The sequence below is a fragment of the Chelonoidis abingdonii genome, chromosome 9 (genome assembly GCF_003597395.2).
Source record: "Chelonoidis abingdonii isolate Lonesome George chromosome 9, CheloAbing_2.0, whole genome shotgun sequence".
Lineage (NCBI taxonomy): Eukaryota > Metazoa > Chordata > Testudines > Testudinidae > Chelonoidis > Chelonoidis abingdonii.
Window position 1 is genome coordinate 65,799,317 of NC_133777.1, and position 25,912 is coordinate 65,825,228.

A 25,912-nucleotide genomic window follows, 5' to 3' on the forward strand; every position below is an offset into this window, starting at 1 on the left:
AAAAAATAAAGTTCCCTCCCTTCTCTGTTCTTTCAAACACCCTGACTCAGTTCAATCTTTCTTCTTTCCCGTGTGCCCACTGGCCCTAATGGCTGCTCTAGCTTATATCGGCGCCAGCTGTGGACCCTGAACATCCCGGAGACAAAGAGAGATTTAAAGGTGACTTAGAGCCCCCTTTGCCTCTCCTCCCTCTGCTGTATCAAGGGGGAGCTTGGTCCAGATGAGGATAAAGCCCCAAACATACAAACACATGGACTGTAACTACACAATAGCAGAAAGACAGACCTCAAATAATGCCAATAAGTCTGGTGTTGAGAAGGAGTACAGGCTCCAAAACCAAGGTAAATATTAAGTAAAGAATGAAAAGTGAGTCTTTCCTGGCTTGTTGGCTTCTCTAACATACAGTTTCTTGGACGTCATTGGCCTGCATCTGACACTTTCTTCCCGACTGAAGAATGTTAGACATGAAAATGAAAGGCTGACTACTTTCCCACTGGCTTTACAGTGATTACATGATATCAATTGCTCACGCCAGCCAAGAACCACAGTAAGGAGACACCAGCCCAGCAAATCCAGGTAAAGGGAGGACTCCAAACAATCTTTGTGTGTGTGTGCTGCAACCCTGTTACATTTGCACACACCTCTGCAGATACAGCCTACTCCCATAGAGCAGCAAACAAGTTAAAGTGGTATGGCAATGTTGCCACAACTGTCTCTTTCTAATCTAAAAACTGTCCATAGCATGAAAACAGGTCTTTAGCAGGCAACACAGTATTTGTTTACTTTACCACCTACTTGACCCTTATTTCCCTTGTAGTAAACAGTTGAGGTTGGCTTTCTATTCCATCTTTGTGGATACAGTAACTGGAGGGCAGTTGTGTTAGTCTGATTTCTTCAACACTGTTGCTGTTCCTTATACTAATGAACACCAGTCACAAGGTGAGGAAAATAAAGAGACCTAAATTCTTCTCAGCTACAGGATGAGTATGAACAATAATGGGAATCATGCTCTTAAGAGAGGCGAAACCCTTCACTCACATAGGAAAATCACTTCACAATTACTCTAATTACGCCAGAATGATTCCTGGCCTGTCTTCTTCTATAAAAAGCATCACCAAGAAGCTCACTCACACAGTCTCTCTCATCATGCAGGAGCTGCCCTCTGGGCATCTAGTCAGATAAGTTAGGGAAGCTCTTTTCTTGTTTTACCTAGTATCAAAGAGAAATGATTTCAGATAAGATTCCAAACTCCTTTTTAGGGCTTCTCTAGATGGGAACACTCGGGAAAATTAATCTGAATTAATTACGGTAAATGCGTGGATTAGTTAAACTGCATTAAATCCTGGTGTGGACACTCTCACTTAGAATTAAAGTGGCTTTAATTTGGTTTACTTTAATTCACTCTTTCACCTTTTGGTAAATACTTCTCTCACCACCCAATGAGTCAGAGCCAAACACTGACTTGGCACAGAGAAAGTTTTAACCAGGGTTCATGAAATGATGCTGATTGTGGTTGGTCATGTCTGCACTTGTAGCTAATTATGTTCAGCCTAATTATGTGCTCAACTTGGGGTCCAACTTCAACTGACTTCCAACACAAAATAACCATGTATGGAATGACCTTCCCAGGCCCCACAGCACCCAAGGAGACTACTCCTTCTATACCTCACAGCTGTTGCATCAAAGGAAAACATGACAAGGTGTTAACTATAGTCCTCAGTGTCCTGGTTACCAAGACGAGTTCCACAGATATCCTGCCCCAATCCTCACCTATTTTATCCTATGACTGGTCTATAACCACAACAATGTGGTTGGCTTTACAGTGCAAAGTAATACACATTGGAAAATGTAATCCCCACTATACATACAAAACACTACGGTCTAAATTAGCTGTTATCACTCAAGAAAGATCTTGGAGTCATTGTGGGTAGTTCTCTGACAACATCTGCTCAATGTGCAGTGACAGTCAAAAAAAGCTAAGAGAACAGGAACCATTAGCAAAGCGATTAATAAGAAAACACAAAATATAATAATGTCACTATATAAATCCATGGTACATCCACACCTTGAATACTGAGTGCAGTTCTGGTTGCACCATCTCAAAAAGATATATTAGAACTGGAAAAAGTATAGAGAAGGGTGACAAAATGATTAAGATATGGAACATCTTCCATATAAGGATAGATTAAAAAGACAGGGTCAGTCATCTTAGAAAAGAAATAACTAAGAGGGGATATGATACAGGTCTATAAATCATTAATGGTAGAGAAGGTGAAATGTTATTTACTCCTTCACATAATACACGAACCTGGAGTGACTCAATGAAATTAATAGGCAACAGGTTTAAAACTAACATAAGGAAGTACTTCTTCACATAACGCACAGTCAACCTGTGGAACTCATTGCCAGGGGATGCTGTGAAGGCCAAAAATATAACTAGGTTCAAAAAATAATTAGATATGTTCATGGAGAATTAGTCCATCAAGGGCTATTCACCAAGATGGTCAGGAAGGCAACTCCATGCTCAGGGTCTCCCTATGCCTCTGATTGCCAGAAGTTGGGATTGGACAACAAGGGACAGATCACTTGATATATGACCTGTTCTGTTCATTCCCTCCGAAACATCTGGCACCAGCCACTGTTGGAAGACAGGATTCTGAGCTAAATTGGCCATTGATCTGAGCCAGCCTAACCATTCTAATGTTCTTATGCTCTAATACAGCAGTTCTTAAACTTTAGCAACCCGAGGACCCCATATTGGTTAAAAAAAATTGTGGATCCCCAACCTCTCCGCTCAGCCCCAGGCCCTACCCCTACTCCACACCTTCCCTCACAGCCCCGCCCACCTCTTCCCGTCTCCACTCCTGCCCTTCCTCTTCCCTGCCTCTTTCCACCCTCTCCCCTGAGCATACCCCATCCCCACTTCTCCCTTCCCTCCCAGCATCTCCTGTATGCTGCTGACCAGCTGTTTCCCAGTGTGCAGGAGGCCCTGGGAGGAAGCGGGAGGTGTTGATCAGCAGGGCCAGTGGACCCCCCTGGAGTACTCTTGCAGACCTCCAGGGGTCCACAGACCTCAGTTTGGGAAACGCTGTTCTAAAACATTAGTTTATCAAAGATCCCAAAAATATATGGCTCAAAAGTGAAATCAATGGCACCACAAATGGGAAGTTTACCAGTGTAAATCTCACTGATGTCAACAGGCGCTAAGACTACATCTCCTATACATCAGTCAGAAAGAAGGTTTTCCCCCTCCTCCAAAACCTTTGTCAGCTTGAATTTTTTAAAACTGACTGTTCTATTTTCAAGATTTTATTAGGCAAGTTCATTAGGTATTGTCAGCATAACATGTGCTTTCCCTTCACAGCACTCAATTAATCATTGCTCCACTCACTGGATAGCACAGCACAACAGAGAACTCAAAACATTCTGGATTATGAACACTTCGACAACGTGGGCACTAGATCTTTCTTGGACTGCTAAAGTGCTCACTGATGCCATTAGTTGGGTCACAAATTATAAACAAATGCACATTTGTTTCAGGTTCTCGAAAGTCAAAGTATTATTTTGAAATAATGCTCTCTCTCCAGTATTCTTCCAGCTGCCATACATTTTTCAAAACTGAAATAAAAATAAAAAAAAGTTATCACATCCCTGGGATGAGCACTACCCCACAGACCTGCAGATACATATTTTAATTATGTGCTCGGTTTCCAGAAGAAATCACAGCAACTCCCCTGGCCTTGCACGAAGCTTACCAGCTAATAAATTAAGTGAAACTAGCATGGGCAAGCGGAGATAAAGAAGGCGTTCTGGGAAGGATGGTGGCACCAAGACTGACTGAAGTTCAGAGCCCAGCAGGTGGGCACCCTGGCAAAAACAGGAAATATATTAAATAAATTAAAAGGTTGAAATACCATTTCTTACCTTCCTGTTGAACTCACTGCTATTGCTGCAGTGCCAAAATGTCACCCTGGCTGCCAATCTGCTCTTGCCGGTAGGAAGTGGGCAGCAGCTCAGGCTGAGAGCAGTAGTGCCAGGTTACTGCTCCCCTTCCCATGCTGACAGGCAGGCAGGAATAAGGAGTGGGTGGAGCCTTGGTTATACTCCTCTCAGTGCACCAGCCAACACAGCTGAACTGGTGCAGAGGGGACTGGAGTAGTTTATTCCCTCCCCTCCAAATAAGGGGGAAGCAAGGACTGTATTGTTGTTCCTTCATTCACAGTTCAATCCCTGCTCTACTCCTGGGCCAGCTCAGGATAAAAATCACTGCTGATGACTCAAAGATTGGCAGAATAATGAGAGTAGGCCAGTCATACAGAACAATCTGGATCGCTCAATAAGGCAGGCCCATTCAACCACGATGTCTTTTAAGACAGCCAAATGCAAAGGTATACGTAACTCATGTTTCTGTCGCTGTACTTAGAATATCAGGTTTGGAAGGGACCTCAGGAGGTCATCTAGTCCAACCCCCTGCTCAAAGCAGGACCAATCCCCAACTAAATCATCCCAACCAGGGCTTTGTCAAGCATGACCATAAAAACCTCTAAGGAAGGAGATTCCACCACCTCCCTAGGTAACCCATTCCAGTGCTTCACCATCCTCCTAATGAAAAAGTTTTTCCTAATACCCAACCTAAACCGCTCCCCACTGCAGCTTGAGACCCATTATCCCTTGTTCTATCATCTACCACCACTGAGAACAGTCTAGATCCATCCTCTTTGGAACCCCCTTTCAGGAAGTTGAAAGCAGCTATCAAATCCTCCCTCATTCTTCTCTTCTGCAGACTAAACAATCCCAGTTCCCTCAGCCTCTCCTCATAAGTCATGTGCTCCAGCCCCCTAAACATTTTTGTTGCCTTCCACTGGACTCTTTCCAATTTTTCCACATCCTTCTTGTAGCGTGGGGCCCAAAACTGGACACGGTACTCCAGATGAGGCCTAAACAGTGTCAAATAGAGGGGAATAATCACATCTCTCGATTGCTCTGGCAATGCTCCTACTTATACAGCCCAAAATGCCATTAGCCTTCTTGGCAACAAGGGCACACTGTTGACTCATATCCAGCTTCTCGTACACTGTAACCCCTAGGTCCTTTTCTGCAGCACTGCTGCCTAGCCATTCGATCCCTAGTCTGTAGCCGTGCATGGGATTCTTCCGTCCTAAGTGCAGGACTCTGCACTTGTCCTTGTTGAACCTCATCAGATTTCTTTTGGCCTCTAATTTGTCTAGGTCCCTCTGTATCCTACCCCTACTCTCCAGCGTATCTACCACTCCTTCCAGTTTAGTGTCATCTGCAAACTTGCTGAGGGTGAAGTCCATGCCGTCCTCCTGATCATTAATGAAGATATTGGCCAAAACTGGGCCCAGGACCGACCCTTGGGGCACTCCGCTTGATATCTGTTCCTTTTGAACAGGAAAAGTCAGTTTGTGGGGGGCGAGGATGGGGAAGGGAGCCTGCTAGAAGAGTGGACCGGCTGTCCCCTGACTCCAGCTACTATGGAACTAGCTGGTAAACAAAGGAAAAAGGTCACAAACCCTTGGAACATGGTTAGTAGAACATCTCCAAGGGGAGGCGGGGTAATTCCACTCCCAAGAATAAGACAAAAAAGGCGTCAAACTCTTCAGTGCTGGACCCAGAGGGAGACAGCTATTTCAGAGAGAAGGTGAAAATCTCTGTGCCCGAGGGGTCATACTCTTACTAATTGCAGCATGAAGATAATCACAAGTAGGAGGATATCAGCTTATTCAAAAAATTAAGCCCATGCTGCTTGTTCAGCTCAGGACAGTGTGATGACATTAATGCCAAATCAGTAGTGTATATTTTAAATGCCTAGAATTTGTGGCCTATGTACCGTTTTGGTACTGACGATATTGGTATGCTTGATACTACTATTTTTGTTTGTGTAGTTAGAACCCTGCGAATCTGCAGATATCCATGGACCATGTTTGCGAAACATGGATTAGATGCAGATACAAATTTTGTATCCACACAGGGCTCCAAGCACAGCATTTGCTGTACTGCTGTAATGATAAGATTGCGTTTAGATTTCTGAGATGTCTTAAATTAACCCTCAAAGTGTCCTCTTACAAATTTAAAGATTTGTATTAATCTGAGCAGCGTTGCTACATTGTGGCGTCTTTATTCCAAACTGGGGCAACTCAGAGTATGGGCATCCATGACTCCAAATTTGCTTATTTATTTTATGTGTTATCATCCACAGGTGGGAACTCTGCTGTGAAAACCAGACTGAATCCGCTCACTATTCCTGCAGGAAAATGGAATACTTGTGTAATCAAAGTTTAGTGGATTACATATACATCTAGCAACAAGGAATGCAGGTCATACCAACTCAATGGGTGGCGGGGGGGGATGTATACTGGAAAGCAGTGACTCTAAAAAGGATTTCAGGGTGATACTGAATGAGCAACTCAACATGAGCTCCCACTGTGACACAGTCACAAAAAGAGTTGATGTGATCCTCTGGCGAATACCAGGGATGGACAACCTTTGCACGTGGCCCATCCCTGGCAGGCTGGGCCAGTTTGTTTACTTGCTGCGTCCGCAGGTTCTGCAGATCGCAGCTCCCCCTGGCAGCGGTTTGCCATCCCAGACCAAAGGGGGCTGCAGGAAGCGGCGCAGGCTGAGGGATGTCCTGGCTGACGCTTCCCACAGCCCCCATTGTCCTGGAGCAGCAAACTACGGCCAGTGGGAGCCGTGATCGGCCAAATCTGTGGATGCGGCAAGTCAACAAACCAGGCTGGCCTGCCAGGGGGCTTACCCTGGCAGGCCATGTGCTAAAGGTTGCTGATTCCTAGTGTATACACAGGAGATGAACGAATAGGAGTGAGGAGGTGATTATACCTACACGGCCTTGGAGAGACCCATACTGCAATACTGTGTCCCATTCCAGGGCTCACATTTTAAAAGCCTCTTGAAAAACTGGAGAGAGCATACAAAAGAGCCACAAAAATTATTAAAGGCCAGGAGGAAATTCCTTACAGTGAGAGACTTACAGAGCTCCATCTGTGTAGCTTATCAAAAAGAAGATTGAGAGATTACTTGATTACAGTGTATAAAGACATTCACAGGGAGAAAATACAACATACTTAAGGGCTATTTAATCTAGCAGAGAAAGGCAGAATAAGAACCAACGACCAGAAGTGGAAGCCAGACAAATTCAAATTACGAATAAGGCTCAATTTTTTAAATGAGGGTGATTAACCATTGGAGCAAACTACTACGGAAAGTCCAAAGTCTTCAGATGAAGACTGGAGTTGTGGACGATATGCTATTGCCAAACATAAGTTATTGGGCTCCATACACAGTAAGTGGGAAAAATATAATGGCTTGTGATATGCAGGAGGTCAGAGTAGAAGATCCAATGGTCCAGTCAGGCTTTAGACTCATTAAATCTATGAACTATATGCTGCCCTTTACTCAGAGCACATTGTAAGACTGACACAGAAATACAATATTTATTAGTAGCATATTTTAAACAGTAAAAAGGCAAAACCCATTTGGGTAGGGATTTGCCTCCTAGTTAATGTCTGGTTGGAGGCAAAGCCCTTTAGTCCAAATGGCCATCATCTGAGAAGAAATGCTTGCGCTAGGGATCATTATTGCTACTGTCATCATCATCATAAGCTGAGCTATAAAATAAGAACATGAACTAAAAATAAGGTAAGGATTATTGTATGTGTTAATGGTAAAAGTTATACTACCAATTAAAACTGGGGATCAAACTTTCAAAAGTACCTAAATGACTTAGGAGCCTAAACCTCATTTTCAAAAATGGTTTATGCAATTCAGAGTCTAAAACTCACTGAATTTCAATGGGCTATAGGAGCCTAGGTGCTTACATCACTTTTGAAAATGTGACAGTCATTTAGGTGCTTTTGAAATTCTTACCCTAGATCCTCAGCTGCTGTAAATGTGTTACAGCTGAGGTACTAGCATTGTGACGTGAAGGAACCCTGGCCTGCACTGCTTGAATCCTGTACTGTAGCTTTGCTGTGGAGAGAGGATTTTAGCCTCTATCCACCTGTTTCCTAACCACTATGTGCACTTAAAATAAATATATTAAAAGAAAATTTAGGAAGGGAATAAATGAGAAATGTGATTTTCAGAGTGAATTGGAGTGCTGCTACAGCACAGGAACATTCTCTTTAGTGCAGCGGTTCTCAAACTGTGGGACTCCAAAGTGGGTCATAACCTCATTTTAACGGGGTCGCCAGGGCTGGTGTTAGATTTGCTGGGGCTCGGGCCTGAAGCCAAAGTCTGAGCCCCATTGCCCAGGACTGAAGCCTTCAAGCTTTGGCACTCCCCAGGGCAGTGGAGGGGCTCGGGCTTCACTCCTCCTTCCCGGGGTCACGTAGTATTTGGTTGTCAGAAGGGGGTCACGGTGCAATGAAGTTTGAGAACCGCTGTTCTACTGCAAAATCACACAGGTGGCAAATGGATGCATGGGAGAACCCTATGATAAATCTTGACATTAGAAGTACAATATGTTGGACTGGGACTTGAATGACAATCAGTAAATGAGCTGGCTAGATGAATAACTTTATTGTCCTATGCTGTCTGTGGATATTGATATGTATAGTTGAATTTTGCTGATCTCTGTTGCTCAAAGTTCAGTTAAAGAATTATGGATATTTTTTTTAGAATAAATGTGTAATTTTAAGACGTCTAGTGGTGGTCATTTTTAACAATAGTAGAAGTTTGTTGGTTACTTTCCCTAATCCTTAGGCATTAAAACCTTTTAACAAAGAGAAATCCTCAATCCTGCTTTCTTTTCTCAAGTAAAATGCCTATTAATCTCAACAGGAGTTTTGTCTGGTTAAGGAGTGTAAAACTAGCTCTTTATTTTACAGCAGAGCAGAGTTTGGAGACAGATCTTTCTCTTAGGGCTCTTTCCTTTTCAGACCTTATTTAGGCCTCTTTTCTTTTCCTACAGCATTGCTCCAGAGTGCCAAACAGTACATGCTGTCACTGAAAAATATAAAAACCACTCAGTCATTATTCCTGAACTTCCCAAGGCTAACTAGAAGTGTGAATGTGGCTGTTGTAACCGTTCTTAAGTAGTTATTTCCTATCTTCTTTTGCAACTTTTATGCTGAAATTAAATCAGGAAATTATTTCTAAATGCAACATTTACTATACAAAAGCATTGACTGTGGTAGGGAAAAAATTCATCCACTTTATTACAAGTAGGTTGCAAGGGGATATGACAGAAAAGTTGCACTGACCATTCTGACCACCTCTGCTTAAGATCTGTTTTCATTACAGATAATCCCCATTTTGCAGCTGACCTACACACAAGAATTGTTTTATTTGGAAATACCCTTGTCAGTTTATCTTTGCATCAAGTATGATCTATGATGTTTCAAATGAGGGTCTCTTTCCTTTATTAGAACTGATCATTATTCAAGCTTCGGATCTTTTATTTTTAAAAAAAGAAAAAAAACCCACACATACTCAATTATTTGGAGAGCAAATGCATTGGAATTTCACTACTCTGTCTCTTTCTGTTGCATTAGTAACAAAACTTGCAGCTCAACGGCTCAATAAGGGGGGAGGGGGAAGTATGAATGGAAAATATTCACATAAAATTTCTTGGTGATTCACAAAGAAAACATTTGTTTTCACAGCAACAAATCAACAGTTCTAGGTACTTGTGCTTTCTTATATCAAAACACAGAGGTCCAGAGCAGAACGAACATTTTTCTCCATAAATGGCTGCATGCACAGTTAAATAGGTTCTCAGCCTCATTTATTATTTTAACCTCAAGAATTACCATTTAGGAAGCCAAACACCTCTCCAGCCAGAGCTCCTACAGGAATTCCTTTTTCTCGGCTATTGTATGTTCTAGGAAATATGTACTGAGCAGTAAGCTGAGAGGTAACTGAAACGTAGATAACTGGGCAATATATTTGTAATGTTGGTGAAAAAGTCAAAATAGCTTGAATGTTCATGCTCATCACGGAGGCCAGAGATGTATCAGTATGGAGACAGCTCATAAGCAAAGAATAGTCATTCCTGCAGTTCCTTCAGTGCATGAAAGAATCCGTCCTTCATAACACAATATAATTCTATATAGATTCCTCCAAATTCCCTACAGGACTTCACAGAGTGCAAATCTAGCAATGCAAGCTCTTCAGGAAGTTACATTCTTCACCTGTCTGCACTGTGTATGTAAGTCATATCAGTACTAATGTGAAATCTGACAGTCAAGCAGGCATGGACATCCTTTCTTGTACGTAATCTCAGCAGAACCCATTGATGTAATTATGTCTTTGCACACAAGGCTTCTTAGATACTAAGGGCTAGATCACGCACAAGAGAAGTTAATGGGAGTTTTGTCATTGACATCAATGGAAGCAGAATCCAATCCTTAAGTAATAAATTATGAGTCATACACACGCATACCCCAAAGGAATTTGTAAACTGCTCAACCTTTGCAGGATTAGGCTCATACTTTGGGTAACAAACTCCAGGAATTATTTCAATCCATTATTATTTTTGAAATATCTATATTACAATTTATGAAGTTTGTCTGCATAAATTGATACAATTAATTGCTGATGATGGGTTTCATCTTTTCTACACTGAACACAATGTGGAAACCTTGATTTTCATTTGAATTTTTGCACACTTTTACCAAAACAATTAAAAAACCCCAAAACCTAAAACCCAGTACATCCTTACATATCTGGAGGTCATTGGCCTTAACAGCCTGTAGACAAGGTAGAGGTTTTTGCACTTTATTGTGGCATTTGTGAAAAAACACAGGAATTCTTGTTGATTTGGTGGGGGGTTGGTTGGTTGGTTTTTATTGTTGGGTCAAACTGAAGTGTATGTGATGGTTTCCCTTCTCCAAACAGAGCCCTGACTTCAACAAGACTTTAAAAAAATGCCTGACACTATGCATGAAGAATTAAGCTCCTCCCAGAAGCCCTAAGTCCCTCTGCACTGAAGCATATGTATCATGATCAGGTTTATGTATCTCTCTAAATAAGCACTTTTTAAAGATGCTATTTAATATCTGGAGATGCACAAGGCATAGAATAGGCAACAATATATGGCTAGTTAGATAATTATATCAGACACATATATGCAAGGAACAGAACAATGGCCAAGTCCTTTCCCTACTCAGGCACTTCTAGTGCCTAGTACAGGGGTGGCCAACCTGTGGTTCCGGAGCCACATGCAGTTCTTCAGAAGTTAATAAGCAGCTCCTTGTATAGGCACCAACTCTGGGGCTAGAGTTACAGGCGCCAACTTTCCAATGTGCCGGGGGTGGCGGGGAGCTCACTGCTCAATCCCTGGCTCTGCCACAGGCCTTGCACCCACTCCACCCCTTCCCACCCCCTCAATCCTCCCCCCTCACCCGCAGAGCCTCCTGCACACCACAAAACAGCTGATCAAGAGGTGTGGGGGAGGCACTGATCAGCGGGGCTGGTGGTGGGTGAGAGGCACTGGGAGCGGGGGAAGCTAATGGGAGGGCTGCTGACATATTATTGTGGCTCTTTGGCAATGTACATTGGTAAATTCTGGCTCCTTCTCAGGCTCATATTGGCCCCCCCTGGCCTAGTACAACTACCCCTTCTGAAGTGTGTTACTGCTTACTCAAAATCCTTGCTACATTTGCTGCTTTAAACAACTCAGAGTTTTAACTGAATTTATCAAATTCAGGCCTAGAGATCCATTGATTATACTGTTGTGTATTTTAAAGTATCTTAAATTGGGTGTGTTAATTGTGTAATGTGGACTATTGTCCACAGGATTAAGCTACAACCTCCATTCCAGGAGTGAAAAACTCAAGTGGATTATCCATTTAGTTCAGTCTCTTTCATGCACAAAAATCCTATAAAGCACTAGCTTATTTGGAAAGAAGATCTGCAAATTGGGTTTTAAAATTGAAAACATTTTATAATACAGAGTTACAAAACTGTGCTCAAAATATTGTAAAGGGAAAAAAAGTCACTTCAATGCCAAGACTGAATCCACTAAATTTCAGCCTAATGCAAATTTTCATGATTAAGTTATAAACTCATGAAAATAAGGGTCTACAATAGCAACAGTTATTATAGGCCTTCAACTACAGCTGTGTTAGAGTGTGCTGCTATAATACTGTACATGTATTAACGTTACTGGGCTGCAGAAATTACATGTCTATGTCAACAGATGTGTTTCTTGGAAGCCAGCTACAAAAATCAAGTTTATTCAAATGTTTGCCAGCTACCATATGCTGCAATACTACTTTAAATGCGACATAAGGCTTTGAGAACATACTTTTACTGCTATCTACACTTTGTTATTTACTTTCCGTTTAGACTAAATACCAGAGACGGGGCACATTAAGGGGTGCAGCGTCCTTGCTGTAAAAACATATTCTACCAGTTGTAATATTTAGACAGAAGAAAATATGCATAGTACTAAGGCCTGGTTTGAGCACAGTTAGTGTTCGCACTCGCATAGAGGATCTCTGGGAATGATGATTTTACATAGGGCATTCAATTTGGGAACTTTTAATAATGGCCAAACAATTAAAAATCAAGCAAAAATCCCTATATGAAGACAGCAGTATAGGAATGACTCAGTGTGCAGGAAAAGAATTCATCTGCTCATATTCTGAGTCCAGAAAAGAAACCCACGATACTTTTTAAATAATATTTGAACTACCTTGGGTCTAATCCTACTCTATTAAAGCCAATGCCAAAAAGTCACTAAGCAGCAGGACTGGGCCCTTTATATTGCCACAAGGACTTGAACAAATAAATAGGGCTGTATCTTGTTCCAAGAGCTTTCACTATGTTTCTCCAAATGGGTCTAGGTAGCAAAAGCATGCTTTTCAGGTCGGTTTTGTAGTGCAAGTACAGCAACCATGTACCACATCAATTGTACATTATATACAGTTCACCCTATTAAAGTACAGGAAAGAGTGATATGTTCAGAAAATCAAGGGAGCTTTCAATGTAATTAGCAGGCAGTGGAGGGTCTGAACCTATTTTAGATTATAGGGGATTTCTGATCATTAAGTTTCTACTGTCTTTTCTGAACTGAAATTTTTGTTCATCAAGGGCATGATTCATTGAGCTATTTTGAATGGCAGAAGAAAATCTGATTTTTGGTTTATTAATCTATTATTTGGAGTTTATTTTCACTAAGAACTTGATCCTGAGAGACTCACACGCTCAAAGTTAAGCATGTGCTTAAGGGCTCTGAGCACTTGGGCGCTTAACCAACAAAGCACTTAAGCACATGCTTAACTGCAAGCACATGAGTTTGGGTTTAAAGTTCAGCACGTGTTGAAGTACTTCACTGGATCAGGGCCAGAACACTCAGCACCTTGCAGGATGGAGACCTAAAAGCTCAAATCCTTTCAACCAAGCTAGGCTCCATAAAATATTCTCCCACCTAGTTAATGTATCTTAAATCTGTCTTAAATTCTTTTAGGAAGCTTTTCCAAATTCCATTACCCTTTCATTGTTTAATTTATGCCATGTCCATCTTTCCAGTAAACATCATCCCAAAGAAATACCAAGTCAGTTTTATTCACAATGATGTATCTGCATATACTTGGCACTATGCCCGGTAGGCTTCCCCTGCTCTGGAAAGGAGCCAAATACTCTACTCAACAGCTTAGAAGTTATCGATACAGGTATATGACTAATGCAATCATGCCATAGCCATCAAATAAAACAGGCTCTAAGAGAATATACGTCATTGGTGGCATAACATACTCTCCCGCAATGTGCTGAAGATCTCCAGCAAAGTAGTAAATAAACAACATTCCTTTTGACTTTGTTTATAGCATTTTATGTCAGGAAGGCTTCCACTGATCCATACAAAATGCAATTTGTATGCTCTAATTTATCCAGGGCCAGATGCTGCCCCTTCCAAGTCAAAGGTAATCAGGCCACAGACTTCGGCAGATCTCACTGCGCTCTCATGTCAGCAGAATTTCTATTGTAATAGGCCCTTTGATTTGCTTGCTTTGGTGCTTGAAGGAGCAGGCCTCTGGAAAGGGCTTTTAGATCTTCCTTTAGCAAGCACATGGCCAGCATTTTTAGATAACATAAATCCAGCTTCTCTCACATTACATATATGGACCAAAACATACGTAACAGAAACTCTATTTAAAACAGCGTAATATTAGAGGCAAGAACCACGTTGCATACCTCGGGATCTAAGAAACAGGTATAATCTTTGCTACAACAATACAGCTTTTTCATGGTTTTCCACTCAGATTATTAGGATGCTTCCAAACAATGTATTAGATTGTCCAACAATACACTGTATAAGAATGCTATAAGCTGCAACATTATGTAGTAAGGGCTGCAGGATTCTTTGGCATGTGACATACATGAACTTGCTTTTTGACTGCAATGATTAATGACTGTAGACAGAAGCACTGTATAATTTGTAGCCATAATACATGATTTAGACCATTGGCCCAACTCAGAAGTCAATCCACAGCTACACATGTGTGATGTGCAAGGCACATACTACAAAATCCGGCCAATCCATCTCCCATTGCGTTTACCTAGAAATGGTACGGTCAAACAAGAAAACTGGGTCTATTTTGCTCACTCCAAAATTGAGATGTTTTAAAAGAATGCTGCCACACGTAGCTCTCACTTTATTCATGGCGCTTCCCCTTTGACATGTCAGGTTTGGTCAGAAGAAAATAGGTACTGTTTTACTTTACACAGTATGCAACTCCACTGTAATCCACTCATTGGCTCACATCCATCCATATACATATAATAAGTCCTCCAGGGAGAGTCAAAAATCTACATCTTGTTTCTGATGCTAGTGTGTGCATTTGGATCTCTGATTCAACTGACAGATGTGTAAAATTACATGCAGGCAGAGTGCCAGACAACTCCCTAGCGACAACACAGGTGCAGATGGTGAATAGGCACTATTCCAGTCAAGGTCGGCATTAGCTCATACTCAAAATGTTCCCTTCAGAGTGGAGTTTTTCTGATGACATAGAATGACTCAGGGATCTGGAACCCCACCCTTTCTGGTGAACTGGAATATATTAGCTCAGTTAGGTACAGAGGCTTCAGGGATGAAATACATGCAGCATGTATGAAAGAAATTGAACTTCAAAGACCCACAGGGGACACTATCATTTGGCCTCATCTTTGCAATAATCCTCACCAAGAACAATTAGGGTGTGTTAATCACAGTTTTCTCTTTTTTCTGATAATTATGAAATCAAACATGTATGCTAAGAAAATGCCTTATGACAAAGGCATACAGATTGAAGACACTAGGCCAGGCCCTGGCCCCAGCTACGCCTGCTTTGCTGCGGTCCACTAGCACAAACTCGCATGGAATTGGCTCAGTTGCCTGCCCAGGATTCCACAATGGCATAAAGGCTGGCTTAGCCAGCTCTCTGGCCCCTCTTCCAGCCTCATATAAGGAGTATGGCTGGGAATGTAGAGCATAGCCAGAACACTGCTTTGCTCCAACAACCCCCAGCTGGTGTAATGGTTTGCAAGCTGTTGCGGCTAGAAACACATTTGAGCAGCCTACCACTGCTCTAACATGTGCTGGGAATCAAACTGGTCCCTGACAGCCCCAGAAGCAGGAGGCATAAGGATGGCATACAGTCACCGTTGTTCTCTCCCTCCTCATATCCTGGCACCGGGCAGAGCCTCACCAGATCCAAAACTTGATCCCAAAGGCTGCAGTAACAAGCTTTGTCTGCAAGGCTGTATGAATAGTCCCTGTCCAGTAACCTTCAGTACTTCCGAGTACAATGCAAACACTAAGATAATTTTATTTCCTTCAGATTTAGAAGTCTTTAATCTCAGATCCTTAAGCAATTTTTGATTCCTCTCACTCCACCCCACCTCAAAGACTTGAACAGCACCTTTAATCTGCATACAATCCCCGGGCCAATTTATCAAAGTCATTGCAGGAACTGCCCATTGCACAAGCACAAATCAGGACCTGTGCAAACTCTACTTGTGCACATGAAGTTTGAAAATCTAGACCACAGTCGTAATGGTCAAATTCAGAGGTGGTAAGTAAGATGCTGTGGGTAATATGTCAATAATTAGGTAAACATGGTTGTACAGCCATCTATGGAGTTTACAGTGGCTCATAATTAATACACTAAGAAACTGGAAGAAGGCATAAGAAAGAGTAAGAGTAAGATGGCACCCCTTCTTTAGCCTACATATTCATACATCTTCCAGCTATTAGTTGCTTTTCCTGCTATACTTGTGTCTTATAACTTTTTGGCCATGTGCACCAACTCAGTGCACCAACACTTAGGGGGTCAAATTCAGATTTGATATGCAATGGGATTCACGTTACACCTCTAAGCTTGTGTAGAATTTAAGCTCATGTGGTGTACATGCAGAGGGCACCATGGGAAAATGCAAGATGCATACAATTCAGACTCCCCACAGAATCAGTATCATTCTCCCTAAAAAATCTCCAGAAATCATCAGTTAAAAAATATTGATGGCAAAAAAACAGAGGATTTGTATGGTGCACCCATACAGTTTGCAGAAATATTTCACCAGAAGCTTTGATCGTAAGAGCAAAACAATACTAAAGTGAACTGTACACAAGACTTTTCTTAATGCCAATTGTAAGAGTTCTCTCTGCCCTAAGCAAAGTAGGAACGCCTACTACTTCCCACCTCGTGACCAAAGACAGAACAAACAGTCACATATTTTGCTGCCTCTAATATATGGCTGCTTTACCCCTTAGGTAACCGCCTATTCTGCCTGTACAGGAGAGCCAGCCACAATTAAGGGCCTGAAGGTACAAAAATCCAGAACACCCACTGAAGTCTAGGGGAGTTTTGGATGATCAATACCTCTCAGGGTCAGGCCCAAAATGAGCTCTGTAATATCTATAATGCATGTTTCTTTAATATTATTGAGCATATACTAAATTGTAACTTATGGATGATCTAGATGAATTTTCAAAAGCAGCAAATTAATAGACCATTTTATCAAATTTAAACAAACGTTATTTTCAAGACTACAAAGAGTTCAACATGAGGATTACAGTAAAACAATGATGCCTGGCCTCTGTCCCCAGTGAGCCATTAAACTGATTTAATTTCCTTGAAACAACCCAGTATAGCAGATAAGACAGTTGGTACGGCTCTGTTTTCCTCTGGAAACAGCTGTGCTTGTTGCTATGGATACCCTTAAGCAAAAAGTTTCAAATCGGTAACAACAAATTCATACAAAATGTAAAGAACTGAGTAAACGTGCCAAAAAAACCCAAAACACAAAAAGAGTCAGGATGCAGCTTATCATCATTAATTAAATGCATCAATCTGAATGATATGAAAAACAACAGAGCTATTCTCATAATTTAAACGCAGAGCTAACACTTATGTAAAAATATGTCTTGATGCTTTTGTTTGACAGCTTTTGGATCTAGGTGTTTTCATGAGCCTCACAAATGGAACAAAACATATGCCTTAATCAATTTCATGTGTTTTTCATTCTGGGTCCTGTTTTTAAATCAAACTTACATATTTCTGTAACTAACACTGAATATTTATTTTCAGTCTAAAAGTTAAAATAAGACTCATTCAGTTGTGGGGGGAAATGTGACATCTCTACATCCCCTGAAACAGTAATTAAATGGGGAGTTTTGCAACAGAAAAATAAAATGAGACTTGCAAAATATCTATCATCGGGTTGCACAAGGACTATAGGACCACACCATCAACCAAGTACATGGAATGGAAAGTTAAGAAAATAGGAGACTGAACTGTTAGTCCTATATAGACAATAGGTATTCTATCCATCAATAGATCGTCCATCCTCAGCGATTACATCCACGAGAGTTAAGCTAGTCTTACTCCATAACTTTGCATGAATGCATATAAAACCTTCACAATTCTCTCAGACTGCAGTTTTGCTTTCAATGAAGAATGTGCATGCTATTCTTCAAGAAGAATCTTATTTACATTAATCATTAACCGTCAATAATAAAATTCTACAGTCTAAGTTGTGTCACATCATCAGTATTTTCAATTATAATAAATAACCGTTAAACCAGTTTCACTAGAATGCTAACATATACACCAGCACTCGTGATCTAGAGCACTTACCTCTTTCACACTGAGGTCCAGTGAAACCATATGTACAAGCACATCGGTTTGGAGCCACACATCTCCCTCCATTAAGGCACCCATTTTCACAGACAGCTGCAAGAGAAGGGGAGCAAAAAAATAATCTTAATTGACATACTTTCATAACAGACGTAGTTTTACCAGCTTCAGGAAAAAATGGTGAAGACTGGGGATGTAATGAGACTGGATATTTTAATTTAGTTTAGATTCACTGAAAAATAGATCCTGACTTTTTAAGTATATTTTTCAGTTTTTACACAACTTCATAGCCTTAACTGAGTGAAGAACATTAATTTTTCCAAGGGCATATATTGCAAACACCTTAAAAATCAGAATCTTTCTGGGCTTCTGGTGTTTCCTCTGTATGGTACAGTCTAATTGCACTAGTTTCAAACATCCCTTTACATTTCCCGTTAATCTAAGTAACGTTTAATTACTAGAGAGTAAACAGATTAGGACTGGGAAAACACATTATCTCCAAATCCTCCAAGTTCTGTCCATGCCTTTGTACAGTCCAGGAATAAATTAACAAACTAATTTGTTCACTCAGACCTATCAGAAATATGATTAAATGTCCCAGGCTTTCTTGTCGACAGCCCGTAAATCATGGTATCAGACAGGACAGTCAAAAAAGATATCAGCTATTCATGTTTCATTGTTTGGATCCAAAAAGAGGTACACCAGGTCTTGCAGCCTCATATGACATGTCATGAGATACAGAACTCACTTCTCCTGACATGAAAGTCCAAAAGCACAGTTCCTGTTGTCAAAAGATAATCAGTAAATGTAATATTCACATGAAACATACCTACTGGATTTTACATACAATTTGTTTTCACAGTACCAATTGAAAAGGCAACTGATCACTTTCCAAATGGAGCAGCCCCACAGTTTTTGCTCTCTGATGTGACTCTGTTTAAGCAATATCGGTCTTAGTAATCCTGCCTCTACTTAAGGAAACATCTATAACACACTTTGCAAGATCGTCCTCCCTTACCTATTTGCTATTTCACATCCCAACCACACACACTGATTCCACCTACTCATTCATAACAAAGTTCCCCCTCCCCTTCAAATTCCTAGTGAAATCCTGGCACCGCTAAAGGCAGTGGGAGTTTTGCCATTGCCATCAATGGGTCGGGGTTTCATCCCTAGTTCTTACCCAAAGAAGAAATGTTTTTTGTCTGTATTTAAATACATTTTCTTTGTAGGACTAATAGCTTGCTGGACAGCAACATGACAGCCCTGGGTTCAAGAGTGATCTCTGAGTTTATTAGGACTGTTGCAGCCCTGATGGGAAAGACACAATTAGCATCAGCCTTTGGTACTCTTTAAACAGTGGAGTCTGAAATGCTCGTGGAGACTCTCCCACGACTGCAACGTTCGTGGTTGTTACAGAGGAGAAGAGGTGGGTTTATACAGGATCTAGCAAATATCCTATCTGAAAGAGGCAAAGGACTCGTCATACATTACAGAGATCTCACATGCCTAGATCAACTATATGCTTCTTTAACAGAGCTGTACTTACATTAAAGGCATTACCAGCTATTTGTACTGCCTAGTTAGTATAGCTCCAGGCTGAACATGACAGCTAAGAATAGATGTAATTCAATGCAAAAAATGTTGGTCAAGGAGAGTAACTATGTCAAGCAACCTTAACTAATGCCAAAATGAACAATCTGGTTATCCAGTAAACTACATAATTCTATATTTAAAAATCCTCACATTACATAAAGTTATTTCATTAAAAAAAAACCTTGAGAAACTCTACTGTATAGAAACTGAATGCCCTGATAATACTGAAATTTAGGGCCTATTGCTGCACTGTGTAAACCCATGGAGGCCAATGTGAATTTTGCTAGCCTAAGAATTACAGGATCAGGTTATATCCAATTATTATGAGTTTACTTGATGTTTATTTTAATAGTTCTGATCAGAAAGATTTCACTTGGCACTTAATTCAAAACGTCACGTGTGTTACTGTAAAATTCCACTGTAGTCCACCAAGAGTGAGTCCGGTGTTAGCTTAGAGTTAGATTTGAATTGTGACTGATGTGTGTGTGCCAATATTGTGTATCTTTACAGTCTACATACATAAATATCGGTTACTTACGCTGTCCACAATGTGTTCCTGTGTATCCTTTCTGGCAGAGACAATGGTCATCACTGCAGCTACCTCCGTTCATACACCTGATGTTGCAGTGTTGTACTTGAAAGAAAAATAATAATTTTTCACAAGTTAGCAAAATAGTCAGAAACAGCAAAATGGCTCAGTGATTATTTTAGGGCTTCATTCTGTGAAAAGCTGAGCATCAAGGGAGTCATTAGAAATAGAGGGTGCTTAGCATCCTTTAAGATTAGGTCTTTGGTACGTAGAAAGTGGAAAAGAAAACAAAATTAAGTTTCAGTATTAAGGGACTCAAAACACGGCCAGAAACAAAAGAGGGTAGAACCTCCAGCTCCTATTCATTGAACTAACTAGAATTTCACACACAAGTGAGGGCTACAGGATACAGCTCCAGTTTACAGTGGTGAAACTAAGTCAGCAGGAAAGGGAAAGCAAAGATGTTGGCAGACACTACCAGGCAGTAGCACCAGCGCTTAGCATCAGGACAATGGAAGAATAGGCTCATGTGGGAAGCCAGCAAGACCCCTGCGCCTGTTAACACATGCAGATCAGGAAGGGGAGCTGCAACATTAGGACCTCTAGTGGGAGAAGGTGGAACTGCAGTGAAAATTCTCTGACCTGTCTATGTGGGGTCTTTACATCACCAGACAAAGGTGCTGATGTGCCGGGGAGTGTGGAAGAGGAGTTTACGGCAGCAGTGCTCCCCCAGGCCAGAGAAAGGGGAAGCGCTTCCACTTTTTTTTGCAAAGGAAGAGTAGCTGTATTTCATGCTCCCTCATACTTAAGCATTTGCCATTTACGAATGGTTAATATGCAATCTAACTCTTAGCCAATAAAGCTGAAAAGCCTGCACTGCACTTTTCTGATAACAAGGACAAATATGTTATTCAACAAAGACGTCAGGAACCATTTAAATATCAGGCACTTCATTTGTATGGAAGCGGAGAGGCCTCATGATTTAATTCTCCTCACAGCTCCCAATGTCTGATAGATTCCAATTGAGGCAGACATTCTGAATATGTAGCCAGGAAATGGTTTCCTTCTTAACAGGAACCACATGAAAGACTCCTCTCCAGATAGGATTACTCTCAGATTAAGGTTTTGGTAGACTGGCACAGAGCACAGGATACCTACTACGCTGTCTGAAATGCTCAGAAGGACTGAGGAAAAGAGACTGCGCAAGCAACTACTGCATGTTACTGACGGATGGCAAACCACCACTGAAAGTTTGCTGCAGCCAAAGCTCCTTAGATCCCTTGGCAATTTAAGTTCCACAAAGATGCAAGTGAGGTGGTTGTTGGGTTTTTGTTGTTTTTAAGAAGAAATAATAATTGTAGCATTTGTTGCCACAGGTACATCTACCACTCTATAATATATCCAACAATATAAACACACATTGTTAATGTTTAAATTGTCTGAGGTTAAAACTAGAACTTATATTTCCCATGTTTCTAATAGTTCTGATACATCTTTGCTTTTCTATGGAAGTACTTTAGGCAACAAAAAATGTAATAACATTCCTCAACAAAAAGTGAAAATATCTGAAAATATTCAGAGTAAGTGTCTAAGTGAAGGTTTTTGGACAGCATCCTAAGTAGGTCAGAAAAAGGTGTATAGTTACTTTAAAATGTGTAGTTCAACTTAGCTTTATACAATCTTAGAAAAACAGAGGGGATTAGAAAAAGCATAGGAAATGATATCATCTGTCAAGCAGGGTAGGAACTTAAAAACCACAAACTGATTTCAATTAGAGCAAGCCAAGCCAAAAGCTAATTTCCATTCCCACATGAGTACCAAAACCATTTAAATACTTTGAACTACATCTGAGATAAAAAGGTTAACAGTAGCTTAACTACTAAGTTTTATATTATTTGTTCAAGCCGAAAGCAAAAGGATATTCCCCCATTTTGGGAAAAGGAATGGTTTTACATAGAATTCTGAAAAAAATAGTTTCCATCATTTGTCTCACTTCTCAAAGGCACTCTTCCACAGTAAAATATTCCTCTCTACTTTTTAAAATACAATGATGGGAGTATGGTGGTACACACAGTTATCATTACTAAAATGGCCCATTTAAGTCGGTGAGCTGTCTCCTCTAGTACTATACAGCAGAACCAGTGACATACAACAGGGAACCTAAACATTGACTTTGGATTCTCTTTTGACAATGTTTGGAAACATCAGTAAGAAACCATAATGAACATTCTAAAGTAATAGAATGTATAGAAACACATGCATAGACTGACTGGCCAGGGTTTGGGTCTATGATTGAAATTCTGAGAACCAGCATACTAAAAAAGAGCCAGACATTCCCCTTGGTTACACCAGCAATTTCCTCTTGTTCAGCTGTGTTATTCTAGCTGGGAGAGAAGAATCTGGCCCAAAAATTGCAGATTAATTACGGCACTATCAAAAAAATACAGGAATTACATGGGACCAGTCAGCTAATACACACGGATTGCCATGTCTTAGATTGCACAAGAGATGGTTAAAAAACCCAAAATAGTTGTTCTTTCAGGCCCAATCCTGAAAAATCCATCAATCAATCTACACTCAGAGTTGCCACTGACTTCAAACAGGAGTAGCTGCAGGAAAAGGGCCTTATAAATCTACCGATTGCACTGACAACTAACACTCAAAACTATGTGTAAGTAATATTAAAGTTGCTACACAAATGGAAAAAATGGGCAGCACATTCAAAAGTAGCAAATCCTCAAGTTCTAACTAAATTTTCAGTGACTATGAGTAAGAATTTCAGGATTTGGCTTCACACTGAGCTTCCATGCCATATCATCACACCAATATAGCTCACAACACATTCAAAAGATGATCCAGCAATAACAAGGTAACACACACTGTCCAGTCAATGACTCCAAGCAGGGAAACATAAGGGTCTTCAGTTCTGATGTTAAGGGCAAAAGCAGCAGTAATATCAGTATCTTTGGAAGAGGGGCACTTTGTAGGATCAAGCACAGGAGTATCAGGGAAAATATTAGTGGCTCTTTTTATAGAATTCTGTGACAAACAAGAACATTTCCACTCTAGCCCAGGTATTATATAGAAGAATTCCAGCTAGCAGCTGTAAATGTGAAATGAGATCTTCATGGCAACCCAAATGCAAAAGAAATGCACGTCCCAAGCATGCTTTTTTTGCAGCGTGACTGACTCAGAAGACCAGAGTTAGGCGGTGGACACTAAGCCATGGAATTATAACCACTGATCACAAGAAGGTGCACTCTGCCTCACTGCATGTTATACAGAGCATGGCAGGAAAGTTGTGATGTCCCAAAAGCCCTGGAAACATTCAAAACTTAAAATGATATAGCTTCTTCCTGATGGCAGCAAAAACAAGAAAGGCATGAGCTTTGGGAGATTCTGTTTGGTTTGAACAAGGACCTGGAGTCAGAGTCCTGACACAAAGTTCACTGAAGTCAATGGAATTCTTTCTGCTTGCCTTGCATTTTTTTAAATGACATTTTAGTCAGGGCTTTTGTGGGATGGTTGCGATAACGTATGTGGACCTCAGACTATCTCAAATACCTACAGACCTGCTGACTGACTGGATACATTTTTGAATCAGAGAATTCTCCAAGCCCAAAATGATTCAGAGGAAGAAGTTTTTTCCATTTACAGAAAAGTGACCTTATCAAATCCCATTGGGTGATATCACTGACTTCAGAATCCTCCATTCCAATTCAACAAAGAACTCCTGAGGAGATGTTCCAAGAGGGAGGACCCAGGCAGGTCAATATCTTAAAATATCAAAGAAAATCCTTTGCTTGTTGGCTTGCTTGACTGCAATGACTGCTGCCATTAGCTACTGGCCTCAGGACATGAATGCTACAATGACTGACCAAGAATCCAGTGTTTCCTACGTCCTCCTAGCTAGCCACCAAGGGGCAGGAGTCCAGCAGCATGAAACACTGGAGATTTGACATTTACAAGGAAGTAATCTCTAATCAGCCAGCAAGACTGTTGAGATTAAAACGTCTAAACCAAGAAAACTACCAGCTAATCTTTTTAACCATGTACCAGTTTCCTAAAGCTGAATGAAACAAAAAAAAAAAAAAAATTGGGACAACCCAACCATTCTGCAAAAGGTTCCTATTTGGTTCTTTTCCAATCTTCTTAGCAGAGTAATTATTTGGGCAGGCTGCCTTAACTGGCACCAGAGCTATAAGTCTCAACATTAACTTCAGCTTGGGAGCTCCCTGTATCATCTATGTGACTGGGACATGAATGTATCCACTGGCACTGAGACTGAGAATGCCTTGCTATTTGGGGGGCTAATAAACAAGACTGCCGCCTTCCCAAATTATTATGTAGAGCTAACAGGGAACTGTTGGTTTATTTGATATGATTCAATCAACACGATAATTAGATTAATTTGATGATTTGATATTAACCGACTTACTTTAAATTTGATTTGTTTGTACTTATTTTATGCTTTTGCGTAGTTTAGTTCAATTAATTAAATTTATACATGTGGAAATCTGGGCGGTTCACATATCTTCCACAGACATCAAACCTGACCTGAAGAGTCCTGAGGTAAATAAGAGTAGCAACTCTATGACCCACCAAATGGTGATCCACAGGACTGCTCTACAGTCCTCCCATAAAAGGGCCCAAACACTGTTAGCTTTTGAAGGAAAGTTGACTTCTGTAAATACCTTTTCTTTCAATAAGCAACTTCGGTTCCAGAACCTTTGAGGGCCCGGGGTTGCAGGATGCTAACTGATCAACATCAAGACTGATCAATTCCCCATACTGTATGTTCCCCTCCTGTCCCCCACAGGATGTATTATGGATGGAACAGCCATCTTAACTTTGAATTTTCACTCCTCCTTAGGTCTATCACAAACAAATATTGTTGAATCAAACTATGCTGTGAACAAATAAATGTCTTTACCCACGTTAATAACACTTTAAGGGCCGCTAGCGTGTGCATTTATTACTTAGGTTGGTGAGTACTGACTCATACAAGATGTCTCACTGAAGTCAATAAGACCACTCATATGAGTGAGTACTCACCAGTGGTAAGATTTGCACTATCCAACCCTACACTGTGAGAAGTCAATGTTTAAACTAAAACATGCATGCTTCCTTTTGAATGTCTCTCAGGTGGGACAGTGAAAAACAAACAATGAAGTTGGTTTCACTGTTCTTTATATGGTTAAGTTTCAGGTTCTTAAGCTGCAGTATTTGCTATGCAATTTTTGAAACCCAATGATTATTGGTTTAAAAACAATTGTTTTAAATCAGAATATTTATTTATTTTTGTTAGCATCATTTGCAGAACACTTCCATTTGTCTTTGGTTTTATAAAAGTGTCTTTTGACAACATTTTAATTTGGAGCCAGATTTAAGTTGACAATAACCCTTTAATGTTAAACAGGTTTTTTAATGTCACATTTCCTTTGTTTCTTAATGACAGCTCTAAGCTATTGTGGTCTATTGTGAACATATATATTCATGGAATCTGTCTATGATGCCAACTGTGCTAACCATTCACACAAAGTCTACCTTCTGAAGTCCCTTGTGCGGCTGAAGTGCTTGGTGATAAAAATTACTACATAAAAGCTCACCTAAGCAGTAGACTGTGTTCTAATTAACATAACTCAGTCACTTTTTATTTTAAACACTGGTTTGCTTTACT

The 25,912-nt window shown here is 40.6% G+C and overlaps 1 protein-coding gene across 1 annotated transcript in view; it reads right to left on the reverse strand.

The window, feature by feature from the left end:
* FBN1 (fibrillin 1) overlaps nucleotides 1–25,912 on the reverse strand; it is a 221,881-nt gene that overhangs the window by 168,329 nt on the left and 27,640 nt on the right. Inside the window, exons 5-6 of the mRNA XM_032762923.2 lie at nucleotides 20,242–20,337; nucleotides 18,108–18,203 (exon numbers count right to left, since the gene is read on the reverse strand). Of these exons, the coding sequence (XP_032618814.1) occupies nucleotides 18,108–18,203; nucleotides 20,242–20,337 (192 nt within the window). The remainder of the gene's footprint in view (nucleotides 1–18,107; nucleotides 18,204–20,241; nucleotides 20,338–25,912) is intronic.